The 13,269-nt window shown below is 41.0% G+C and overlaps 2 protein-coding genes across 3 annotated transcripts in view; one reads left to right on the top strand and one right to left on the bottom strand.

Moving 5' to 3' along the window:
* The window catches only part of DCP1B (decapping mRNA 1B), a 60,156-nt gene extending 55,558 nt beyond the window's left edge, over positions 1-4,598 (bottom strand). The window contains exon 1 of one of the 2 annotated variants that reach the window (XM_034403549.2): positions 4,323-4,598. In XM_034403549.2, the coding sequence (XP_034259440.2) occupies positions 4,323-4,475 (153 nt within the window). In that variant the 5' untranslated portion in view covers positions 4,476-4,598. The remainder of the gene's footprint in view (positions 1-4,322) is intronic. The other variant, XM_060694466.2, reaches the window with a different exon arrangement.
* The window catches only part of CACNA1C (calcium voltage-gated channel subunit alpha1 C), a 625,236-nt gene that overhangs the window by 15,936 nt on the left and 596,031 nt on the right, over positions 1-13,269 (top strand). The window lies entirely within an intron of this gene.

Raw genomic sequence — 13,269 nt, 5'->3', positions numbered from 1 at the left:
TATTTGACAAAACCATTATATTGACAAACCATATTTCTGAAAGCATGGAGGATACCTGATAACAGAAATATATTAACAAAGAGACAGAAATTCATTTTCTTGAGTATAAATAAGTCTGTGCAGTGATTAAAAAAGGCTTTAATAAAGTCTCACATAATAGCTGTCAATATAAAAAAGTACAAAGATTATGCAAAGCAAAGTAGAAAGCATTAACAGGTTAAAAGATTTAGTATGGATACCAATATTTTTATATATCCTATACCAGGAATCCCCAAGCTCAGAGCCGTTCCACTGGGAACCGGGCCTCGCAAGCAGCAGGCAAGCACAAGTGTGCAAAACCAGACCCTCTTCCCACCCTGCCCACCGCCAGTCTACAGAGCTTGAAAAATTGGGGACCGCTGCCCTACCCAACGAATGTTTAGTCTTAATTTAGTATTATCACTATCCTGAAAAGGCTATGTACAAAGAAAAAAAATCTACACAGCAGTATATATAGAATAGGCAGATTGTGTCGGGCTGGAAAAATATTTGGATGTGAGCAAGAATATATAGAAACTATGTATCTTTGCTGCCATCTACAGGACACCCAGAGCTTTACAACTCATATATACGGTAGTATGCTTACCATATATTCCACTTTTTAAAGATAGCTATATTATATTACAGTGATGGTGAACCTTTTCGGCACTGTCACATGGAAATGTTGTGCGCGTGCACATCATGGCCGCGTTCTGGAAAAGCTCAGCTTCCAGGTTCTAGGGCGCATGCACGCCCAACAATCAGCTGGCCAGCAAGTATGCAAGTATGCACATCAGCTGCCTGGCGAGTATGCAGTTTTCGGCACTGCCTCGTGTGTGAAGAGACTGTGCTGTGGAAAAGCCAAACTTCCAGGTTCTGGCGCGCATGCGCACCTGACAATCAGCTGGCCAGCACGCATACCGACACCAGTTTTTGGCACTGCAACCCACACAACAACTGATCGTCGCAGGCGCAGGCGCACCAGAAACCCAGAAGACAAACAGGCAAGGTCACGCATGCCAGGCAACATGGCTTCACATGCTACTTTGGGCACGCGCACCATAGGTTCGCCATCACAGTTATAATACACGCTAATTATTTTTTCATATCCTAGATATGATTTCAAACCTTATTTCAGAAATGTAACTTTCACCAATTCACATACGTTCAAATATCCTCTGTCAAATATGTTGAAGTTAAAAGAGTCAAGATATTAAAAATGCCAACCGAGGATGAAAGATTGTTCCTGGAAACACCGTGAACTTGGAGCTTCCAATTTAGTACATATAATTCAGAAAAGGAAACGAAAGTTAATTTTAATTCATATGGAGTCCAAGATAAAACAAGCAATTATTGTATCATGTATAAGGGCTTGCAAGGGCAACCAGTGTTGAAGAATTCTGGAGAACTCTTAAGATGTCTCCTTTCCCTCCCTCCCTCCCATTTGGGCCAGTGCTAACGAACATATTGCCTAGGTCTGGATTTTGGAATTCGTATGCGTGGGTGATCAAAAATGCTGGGTGCAATAAAAGCACAAATAGTCCAATTGTAATGTAATCACACTCAATAGTCATATTTTTGGAATTTAACAGGCAAAATATTCCAGAAAGTGAAGAGAAGTTTGGTGATGTGGTGAATCAAGGAATGTATCAGGAAAGGGTCATCAGGAAAATAAAAAGGAAAAGAAACAAAAGAGATAATAGCATCGATCAATGGGAAAAAAACCACTTGAAACATTTTAATGAAGTGATATAAAATTAGTAATAATAAGCTGACCCTGAAAGTAAAGGCAGATATATGCACTGAGCTATAAACTTCATATCTGTTTGAAAAGAGCTTCACCAAAACAAATGGACAGTGATAATATGTAGATGAGTTATGGTCTATTTACTGTTAATTTGGAAGAGGCAGTTTGGTATGGTGGTGAAGGCAGGCTAGAAACTGGGAGACCATGAGTTCTAGTCCCACCTTAGGCACAAAACCGGCTGGATGACTTTGTGCCAGTTATCCTCTCTCAGCCCTAGGAAGGAAACAATGGCAATTGTTTGAAAATGCTGCCAAGAAAACTGCAGGGACTTGTGCAGGCAGTCTCTGAGAATCAGGTATGACTGAACAGGGGGGAAAAAATGGAAATAAGTTTTTCCTGATTAAGTAGGGTGGCTGCAAGTATTTTATTTTTTTTTTAAAGGAAAGGGTAAGAGAAGCAGCTAATTCCAAATCAGAATTATTAAACCCTTCTGAGTGGGATGGCTGGAAAGAAAATTATCCCTCACACAACCAGTTCAAAGTGCTAGGAGGGGAGGAAAGGGTACACAAACGTCAAAAGTCATGTTGTGCCATTAGCTACACAAGCTTTGTCCCTTTTGTCTGTGCTTCATGATGTTGCACAGATCGGACAAAAAGGTAGCGCTTATATTGCAAAAACATGGTGTTGATTTCCTTATTTTGACAAAGCACTGTATCCTGCCTGTGGAAGGACAGGCCAGTGTATTCTACCTAGCAAAGGGGTGGACAATTGATTTTCCTAAGGGGCTACATGAGAAACTGTGACTGTTGTGGAAGGTCAAAACATAAAGCTGTGAAGGTGAGTAGGCACGCACGCACATACGTAATTGAAAAAAATAAATAAATAGCAGTCACCTTTAAAATAAAACCAATGTAGATGTGTTGTGTGTATGGTGTACACTTATTTGCATCTGATTTCTAATTTCCAACTGACCTCACGTGGGCCAGACAGGGGCAGCCAAAGGGCCAGATGTGGCCGTAAAATGCCCAGGTCTGACCTAAGAGATACATGTATCATATCTGCCTTGGAAATAGGCAACAATCTGAAGCCAAAGCTTTTGGCTTACTCCTGCTGGTAGCAACTGGTGAAGTCAGTTTGGTCTAGTGCTTAAGGCACCAGGCTACAAACCAGGATATTGTGAGTACCAGTCCTGCCTTAGGTACAAAAGCAGGTTGGGTGATCTTGGGCTAGTCACTCTCTCTCAATTCACCCCACCCCACAGGGATAAACGTTCTCTGCCTTCAGCTATTTATTAAATAATACAGACCGAATAAAATAAACAAAGTTAACTTCAGATCCCTCGAATTATGCAGACACACCCATGCAGTTTTCTTGGCACCATGATGGAAGTGATTCTCCCAGGATTCATCATGGAGACCATCTATTCACTTGGATGCACTTGGAGTCAACAAATGACTTGATGGCACATCATCCATTAAAGTAAAAACCCTTCCATAATAGGGATTTGTTTACTTTCCAGGCCAGCCTTCAAATCTGAAATTTCCTGGGACTCTCATCTAGCCCAAACCTGATTACTGAGGATTACTGAGTGAAGCTTTTTCGCCATAAGGAGCTCCCTTACAGGCACTCCCCTCCTTGACAGCTGAAAATCAGCTATCCCAATTATTATTAACCCAATTAATAACTCCCAATGAGTTATTAACTTCAATATATTTGGACAGTCCAATACTAGGTGACTAAAGGCCGGGTGCACTAAAAATAGGCTGGCTAGGGTTGTTGTGCACCATAATCTTATATTATTGAGGAGATGGGAGGTGGGGAATTTAGGACACTGATTTTTGGATCATCCATACTATTAATTATTCTGGGAAACGGATTAAATCTATTCTCAGACTCGTTTAACTCGGTGCTAGATTGCAGATATGTCTGTTTTGAATGGGACGTTGGCCGTGGCATGTAATTTTTGGCTGTTCCTCCCCTGGCAGGCTGCCCTCTCTCCACTCCTTATTCCAGCTCCTCTCTGCTGATCTTGGCAGCCGGGGTAAGCTCTGCTGGCAGATCCCCTGAGTTCATCAGCAGAAAGTGCTCCCTGATGGAAGAAAGGGATTTTTGCAAAGCAAAATTGACATGTGCTTCATTTTAGACCTTGCGCAGATAATGCCTCTTTTGGTCTCTTTTGAAATAAGGCCAGGCAGTAAAGAACAGTCAGATAACCTCCTACAAAGAATAAAACGGGATTAAATTAACCATTTTTGTTAAAAAAAAAAAAGAAAAAAGGAGGGGGCAATGATCATAATAACGATTCTCTGCCCAAAATATAAGCCAGGCAAATCTGAAGGGGAGAAAAAATGACCTCGAGTTAAAAGCGAAGGGTGAATCGTTTAGAGGGTTTACGGGACCTCCCGCTTGAGTGGATGCCACGTAGAGGCTTGAAAAACTCCTCCTCCTTCCGCTCCTATACTACGGGATTTACGGTACGGGAACGACAGCTACACTTTATTCCGTCTTTCTTACACTTCCCCACCAACCGTCCCGGGATTGCACTTCGCTCACGCACCCACTCATTGGCGCGATGCCCGAAAGTGTAGAGCGCCACCTGGCTGGCCACGTCCAAGATGCTGCCGATGTAGGGGTCGTGCCGCTGGAGAGCCGCCAAGCTGATGTCCAACCCCTTGCCCAGTGGGGCAGCCCCAGCCACTGACGCGGCCATCTTGCCTCGGAGAAAAATAACTCTCCGCGTTCGGGGGCAGGCGCAGCTAATCAAGTCCCGAGAAATAGATTGAACGCCACGGCTTTTCCACCGATCGCAAGGCAACCGCAAAACTAGAGGGGGGGGATAAGGAGCCCCGGCAATCGAGCACCGATTGCCGTTAGCGCAGGATTGTTGCTACTGGCAACCCTTCTAGCTTTCCCATCGTCAGTCTTGGCTTTTGATTCCTCCCTCTAGTCGTGTTTTTTTTTTTTAAGTATTTTTCCAGCTAACTTAAAAAAAAACCAACTCTGTGCGACACTGATTTTAATCTAGGAAATAAAACGCAAAATTCTTTGCAACTCCCAAAGACACTGCCAAATGAGATAATCAATAGGAGGAGAGCTCTCTTGCCCCAAAGATTAGAGAAAATAACATGATTTTCACGTTGGATTTAGATAGAGGAACTGGATAGTTTCTCATCATCTTGATATCTTATTGCAGTCTTTAGAGGATAAAGAGTGCTGAGGAATTCTGGGAGTTGAAGTCCATAATTCTTTAGGAGTATTAAAAAAAAACATGCCACTAGGCTGATGCACACTGCCCTGTTTTACAAAAAGTTAAACTGAAAATGAACCAGAATTCTGCTGCATTAATTTTTCTATAGATTAATGGATTGGTAGGAGAGAACTCTTATAGCCCACCACACAACAATAGATAATCTTGAAGTTTTCTGATATTTCTCTACAACATTGTTTTTCATCCTTGGCAATTTTAAGAGGTCATCCGCGCTTCTTAAAATTACCAAGTCCTCACTTCTTAAATTTGCTAGCCTCCAGAAAAATTGCTTTTAAAGGTTGGTCTTCAGCACCGAAAGGACCCTAACCCTAACCCTAACCCTGCCTGAGATTAGATATTTTAATAATCTAGAAAAACTTTTGTCTGCTGGATGGATTAATTGACTTGTCCTAAACCTGTTGAAGGGACAGATCGACTGACCTACTCATCCCATGCTCTCCGCTTAACATACTAGTAACTCTTACATGTATTTTGTGGTTAAATCAAATACTAAGTTGGTGTGTCAGGAGATGGTTTTTCCAACTTCTTTTTTCTTGAAAATTTAACTACAAATCTTTGCTTCTATGTCAAGGCAAACAAATGAAAGGGAGAGGATAAAAATGTATAATTTACAGTCATCATTGAACCTTTAAACTTATTTTCCATGAGGTGTTAATGTTATTTTTTGCAAATGTTATATATTTTTCCTAGTCCCTCATTTTTTTTAAATAATTTACTACGTTTCTGGGATTCTTACTTTAGAATTTCCCAAATGATTGATAATATTGGGAAATAATTCTTTTATTATAAACTAGAGGTGAGGAGGAGTCTGGGAGCACCTTTTTCAACTTTTTTTGAAAAATAAAATAGATTAAAAGGAATACAGTACACTTTAATCTTAGAGCCAATGCCTTTTAATAAAATGTGTAGCTGGAAAAACTGCTCCCAGATGTGTCCTAATGTTTTTGCCATCATAGACTAACATAGGCTTGGGCGACAAACTGGTTGGTTAATTCCTGTCGCAACCAACACAAGGGGATTTTTTTCACAATCTGGAAAAAAAGGACCCTGCAATTGTGAGAAAATACTAGGAAGAAATAAAAAAGATTAACATAGCTTTGATCCCTTTTTTTGATTTTCCAGTTTAGTGCAGTGGTTAAGACACCAGGCAAGAAATTGGCAGACCGGTCCTGCTTTAAACACAAAACCAGCTGGGTGACATTGGGCTGGTTACTTTCTCTCAGTCCTGGGAAGGAGGCAATGGCAAAAAACTTCCAAAAAACCGGCAGGGACTTGTCCAGGCAGTCTCCAAGAATCAGACATGACTGAATGGGGGGAAAAAACATTGTATCTGGCTGCAAAAATAATGGCAGAAAATAATTATTTTCTATACTAAATTATTTTTGCTGCAATTTCAAGATTGTATTTTCCAAAGCTGAGATACGGTAGTTCTAACTAAGCAATTTATTCCCATTTTTAAATAGATAATTATCCCACCACTACCACCACCAAACAACTGTTTTTAATTATGACATACTAGTATATAGCTTTCCTATGTAAACCATCAAATGAAGCATTCTCTGGTTGCCTAACCACATGTCATTAAAGCTTTCTCTTTTAAAACAGAAAAAATAAAATCTGGTGACTACTACATAGACCACATAGTTATTGGTGCCTTCTTGGCTTTTTTTTTTCTCATTGCCAACCTTTACAAATACTAAATACTAAAATTAATTTCTGATTAGCATTTAAAAAATCAACCAAGGTCATGGTAGAGAGCTAGAAACCATCACAAATATCTGTGGAAGAGGTACATATTCTAAAACACAATTGTCCAATATGTTAAGGCTCTCCAATTGTCTGCTTTCCTATTCACTCAACAGAGATAGTAAAATTAACTAGGCAATTAGATGACAGCTTAATCAATTGTGCAATATACACTGCTCAAAAAAATAAAGGGAACACAAGCAGAAGACATCTGAGATCTGAATGAATGAAACAGCCTGATTAAATACTTTGTTCGTTACATACAGTAGTTTTCTGTTCCCTTTAGTTGTTTGAGCAGTGTATAAACTACTGTATGTAAAGAACAAAGTATTTAATAAGGCTATTTCATTCATTCAGATCTCAGATGTCTTCTGCTTGTGTTCCCTTTATTTTTTTGAGCAGTATATATTAGTAAATACTGATTCAACAGAAATGAAACATGTAGGGTAAATTGACTCCTTTGTTTAATTTGATCATTTCATTTTGAATTCGAGACCCTTCTCTCTGACAATATATTTTTTTCTGGCCAAACCAACTGAACATACTGGAAAAGCTACTCATGAAGGTGGGGGGAGGGAGGTTCAGATAAAATGCACATATTTATTTATACAGTACGCAGATGGGTAATACTGCCCTCTAGTGCTTTGTTCTTAACTGCTGCCTACAAAATAATACTGTGATTCTTGCTGAAAACTTCCTTAAGGCCTTAGCCTAACATGGAAATGTTTATGTTAGGATTGCTAGATCTGGGCTGCAAACAAGCAGCAATCACCAGATGGTAGTCCAGAGTTGAAGATTTCTAATAGATCAGCAACCCAGATATGCCAGCCCTGGTTTAACTAATTTTAAACCGTGTAATTAAATCACGAATGCTAGAGTTTTGTATTTTCAGAATCCTGAAACTATCTTGTCAAAACTTTTTTTCTAAATAAGATCCAAGGTGATACAGTGATTAAGGTTCAGGACTTGAAGTAAAAAGACCCAAGTTCTAATCTATCCTCTAAAACCTACTAAAGTGGTTTTCTGGGATAGTAACCAGGGTCCTGGAACTGATCTTGAGATCAAAATGACAGTTGGGATTCCATTGCATTTCATATTCTAATCAAGTTTTTGGAGAAAACTGCTTTAAGTTATCTAGCTGGCTAGTACTGAGACCTGGATAGTGGAATTGTAAGCCTGTGGATTCCTTTGAGTTTTTTGGGGGATTGTAGATGAGCAGCATCAAAAGCAAAATCATTGTTTCAGCAGAACTTTGGTGTTTCTCCAAAGATTTCTTCTCAAACCTGCATTTGCTTAGGGGGTCAGCCTTCTTGTGGAGTGGACGCACTTTGACAGGTTCTCCTACTTTCTTAGATATGGGAGTTGTTATTTGAACTGTGAGTTCTGTGTTGATACAGTTGCTCCAGGCCAGGGGTGTCAAACTCAATTTCATTGAGGGACACATCAGGGTTGTGTTTGATCTTGGGGGGATGTGGCCAGGGAGCATGGCCAGCTCAATGTCACTCCTGTAGGGGGCGCCTGTGGCAGCTCAAGTGCTCTGTCAGCGAGAACAGGCTCCCGAGCTCCATTTTTGGCTGCCACAGCCTCCTACAACCCTCTGCCAGTGAAAACGGAGTTTGGGAGGGCCGCAAGCTCCGTTTTCACTGGCAGAGGGTTGCAGGAGGCTGTGGCAGCCAAAAACAGAGCTCAGGAGCCCATTTTCGCTGGCAGAGGCACAGCGGGCCGGTCCTTCGCTGTTTCCAGGGCGGCCCCGTGTGCCAGATCTAAGTACCCCGCGTGCCGGATCCGGCCCACAGGCCTTGAGTTTGACACCCATGCTCTAGGCCTATCCACATAGGCGAATGCTCTCTCCTTCATTGAACTCTTTGAAGTTCAATTTTTTTCGGCATGACAATTGCATGACTGAATCAAGTAAAAATGGAAAACGGTGTATGTACTTTTATTGGCTCTGACTGCATATTCCCATTTCCTTTGTTTCTGTAAGTTGGGACTCTGCATGCCGGAGCTATTGATGTTGGGAAAATTCATTGGAGGTACATCTTCTTTGGCTGCTAGTAACCCAGCAAATACTGTACATCATGCAGTTCCCATCTATTCAACATCTTTGATACTTTTATTTTCCATTTAATTGTCATGGGCTTTAGAGCAAAGCATTATTGTGCCTTCCTCAATGACAGGTACCATAAGTGATGGTGGATAATTAGTCAAGAATAATAGTATACTATTTACCTGTATTTATTTTTTGTTACTGTTTTTACTAAAAGGAAGTCAACAGCAAACAGGAATAAACTCTAAAAACTCAACTTTCTCACTTTCCTCTGCAATTTAGGGTTCCCGTAATTCAACCTCACTTGCCTCAGCTATAGAAGAAATTCCAGTGCCAGTGAACTCATTTATTTTCTCATTAAACTGCCAGCCCTTTTCAGGGGAAATTCACCAGTGAGATTTTATTGCCTTATTACTATCAGGATTTATTGTAATAACAAAGTTTGCTGAAATGGTACCCTGGTGAATCAAATCTTTTGTCTCTGTTTGTGTTTGTTAATTCACAAAGTTCTGGAAGTTCTTAGGCTTGGGTAAAAATAAAATAAGTGATTATCAATTCTGAAGCAGAGTGAGCTAAGGGTTACCATGACAGAAGAGTTTTTGAAACTTTAGAAAGCTCAACATCATAAGAGCTTTGTCTTCTGCAGCTCCATTAGGGTTTTGGAGGTCTACAAGAACAAAAAGAACAAATGCTGAGATCGTAGAAAGAGTGCAGAAAAGAGCAATAAAAATGATTAGGAGACTGAAGGCTAAAACATGATGAACAGTTGCAGGAAACTGGGTATGTCTAGTCTAACGAAGAAAAGACTAGGGGTGACATGATAGCAGTCTTCCAATGTTTGAGAGGCTGTCACAGAGAAGAGTCAACCTATTCTCCAAAGTCAGGACAAGAAGTAACGGACGGAAGATTTTTAAAGAGAGATTAAACCTAGAACTAAGGAGAAATTTCCTGGCAGTGAGATAAGTGGAATGGCTTGCCTTCAGAAGTTATGAATATTTCATTGCTGGAGGTTTTCAAGAAGAGATTGGACTGCCATTTGTCTGAAACAGTATAGGGCCGTGATGGCGAACCTATGGCACAGGTGCCCCAGGTGGCACGCGGACCCATATTGGTGGGCACACGAGTGTTGCCTTAGCTCAGCTTCAGCACGCATGTGCGCCCCAGCCAACTGATTTTCAGGCCTTCTGGTCCCACTGCAAGTCAGGAAACTGGCTGTTTCCGGCCTCCGGGGGGATGGGGAAGGCTGTTTTTGTCCTCCCCAGGCTCCTAGAAAGCCTCTGGAGCCTGGGGAGGGGGAAAAACAGGCCTACCGGGCCCACGTGCCATCGCGGGGAAGTGGGGGGGATCACGTGCGCATGCACGGGAGGGAGGGGAGCATTGAATTATGGATGTGGGCACTGGCACCCACAACCCCTCCCACTCCCCCCTGCTTTTGGCACACGACGGCAAAAAGGTTAGCCATCACTGGTATAGGGTCTTCTGCTTGAGGAGGGAGTTGGACCAACTCTGTTATTCTGCAATTCTGTCATTCCTAATGCAATGATTGGTATTCTTGACCGAGGAATGATTGGCTGAAGTTGCTCACTGGGAATTCCAGAAGTCGACACGGCTATTAGACTTGAAAATTCATGGAATTAAAATAAAGTGGGAATGGTTTGTAGGAATTGATGAAGGTGCACCAGATCTCGGAATCCTCCTCTAGACATGTTAGCTGAGGGATGGGATGGACTGGAATGGGATAACTTGTTTCTTCTTTTTGTTTTCTCTGGAACCCTTGCATCCATTGGTTTTCCAGCAATGCCACTAAAGCATTCCCTGTGGACTGTAGCACTTTTTTTTTAAGCCTGACTTCTTTTATTCAGGTGGGCAGTGCATGCTCTGTGAACATTGTAACTGTGATTCATAAGTATGTATTAGCTGTGCACTCTGGAATATTGAAAAGGATTGTTTTCACAGGGAGAAATGGTTTTGAATTATGTCTTTGCCCTGAATCTAAGTAGAAAATAATAAGTCTCAACTAAGACTTATTTTTTAAAGTACTGAGCACTTCCAACTTTGAAAACATCTTTTCAACATAGGTAAGAATATGTATTAAGCCCTGTTCACTTTCATTATTCTATTTACACACACACACACACACACACTCACACCCCTGCATAAAAGCTAAACACAAGATATTACAACAGCAGGTATCCTCCCCAAAAACCTTAATGAAAGTGATCCATCAAATCTCAACGATCCATTACACACAACATGTACTTTTCTTACTGCAGTTCTGGTAATTCTTTATTTTCTCAAGAAGCAAAAATCTACATTCCAGCATGTGTTCCAGTGGTGGGTTGCTCCCGGTTCTGTCCGGTTCTTTAGAACCGGTAGTAAAAGCGGCAGGAGGCTCCGCCCACCCGCCCGGACGTCATAATTGACGATCTGCACATGTGCAGAAGCGCGCGCACTCCCATTGCAAACCGGTAGTAAAGGTAAGTAGAACCTGTTAGGAAATGGTTATTGCCTAATTGGTTGGTCAGGAAATATATAAGCCAACATTGTATGTTTGTATTATGTGAATGTATTATGTAGCTTTAAGAACTGTGCTGAGTCATTCTGCATCCTGATTGGCTGAGCTCTCTAGCCAATTTATTTAAGGAGAGGTAAATTATGGTAAGTGTGGACACTACACCATTTTACCTGCTGCTATACTGTAACTCTTTTTGATCTGTCTATGGTCAACTGTTTGATCATGATTATTTATTTACTGCTTTCTGATATTTATTGAACTGTTTTTATATTGTTCCTGATTGTTCCTTGTATTTTTCTACAAACTGGTAAGAAGATTTTATATCCCTGGATTGATCTTATATTGCACTTTATATGGCTAAGACTTGGATTGTTAAAGGACTATGATTTTGCTTTTCCCTAAAAGTAAAATACTATAAAACCCAGTTTGTCTGTATGTTATTCACAATTACTCTCAAAACGTTTCCGTGCGTAAAATTCTAACGGTGCTCTGCTTTATAAGCCACAACTTCGGGTGTAACTCAATAATCTCCTTAACAGAACCCATTCCTGGTGTGTTCATGCATGAATACAAATACACATGCATATACTATATATCTTTTGAATATAAACATAAACGGTAATATGTGCAAATATCAAATGTTTGTTTTGCAATATATTAATGTGTCACAGAGTTGTAAGTGGCTATAAAGTCTTCCTACATAATAGCAGGATGTTCTTGAATTAAGAATTCAATTTTTTTGCATATTCTTTTCCCATGTGGCAATTGGTAAGAATTACATTTGGGAATAATCTGGCAATAAAATATTAGCACAGTTATTCAGACTGGTCTCTTTCCTAGACAGGAAGACTCCTGGTTGCAACAGGGCCTGCCTTGCATGTCTACATTCTTTGCCGTAGGATGCTTTTCATAACTATGACATATCGTTAAATAAACGTGTTTGAGGTTTAGCATGTTCTATAAACATAGCCAACTGTGCTTTATGCAACAGATCGTAAATAAGAAAAATGAAAGAAGAAAATAAGTGAACCCAGCTAATGTGTTTCCTAATCCTGGTTTTGTCCCTCACCAGCTCATCCTGTGGGATTTGGTGGCCTTAAACAATTTCCTCTATTTATTTTAATATTAGGATCTCAAGGATGTCCTTCTAAAGACATTAGAGGTCTCATTGTTCCCTTGGCTATTTGTCCCTGGTTGTTAAGAGAGTCATGCTGGTTGATTTCTTGGGTTGTGGTTTACATGTGAGTATGATTTAGACCAGGGGTGAAATCCAGCAGGTTCTGACAGGTTCTGGAGAACCGGTAGTGGAAATTTTGAGCAATTTGGAGAATCAGCAAATACCACCTCTGGCTGGCCCCAGATTGGGGTGGGAATGGAGATTTTGCAGTATCTTTCCCCTGCCACGCCCACCAAGTCACACCCACCAAACCACACCATGCCCACCAAGCCATGCCCACAAAACCAGTAGTAAAAAAATTTAGATTTCACCGCTGATTTAGACTTTGGTTGTGTTTTATTGACAATTTTCAGGGTTTTTTTTTTTAACCAATACTCTTGGGTTGTTTTTCAATTTTAATCACTGTTTGCTACCTAGAGCAGGGGTCTGCAACCTTAAATACTCAAAGAGCCATTTGGACCCATTTCCCACAGAAAAGAAAACACCGGGAGCCACAAAACCTGGGTGGGTGTGACCAACTCAATGTCACTCACTTCTACCGGTCACATGACCCCCCCCTAGCCACGCCTATCCAGCCACTCATTTGGGCAGAGAATCAATTGTTAAAAAACACCGGGAACCACAAAATTCTTTTGACATCTCTCTCTCTCCCATCCCTCCCTCTCTCCCCCCATCTCCTCTCTGTATCTCTCTATGTCTCTCTCTCCACCTCTCTCTTATCTCTCTGTCTCTGCCCTGGCCGCTTCTCCCA

The sequence above is a fragment of the Pantherophis guttatus genome, chromosome 7, assembly GCF_059756535.1.
Source record: "Pantherophis guttatus breed Tessera chromosome 7, ASM5975653v1, whole genome shotgun sequence".
Classification (NCBI taxonomy): domain Eukaryota; kingdom Metazoa; phylum Chordata; class Lepidosauria; order Squamata; family Colubridae; genus Pantherophis; species Pantherophis guttatus.
Note: the sequence above shows the minus strand (reverse complement) of the source record. Positions and strands in the feature narration are given on the sequence as shown.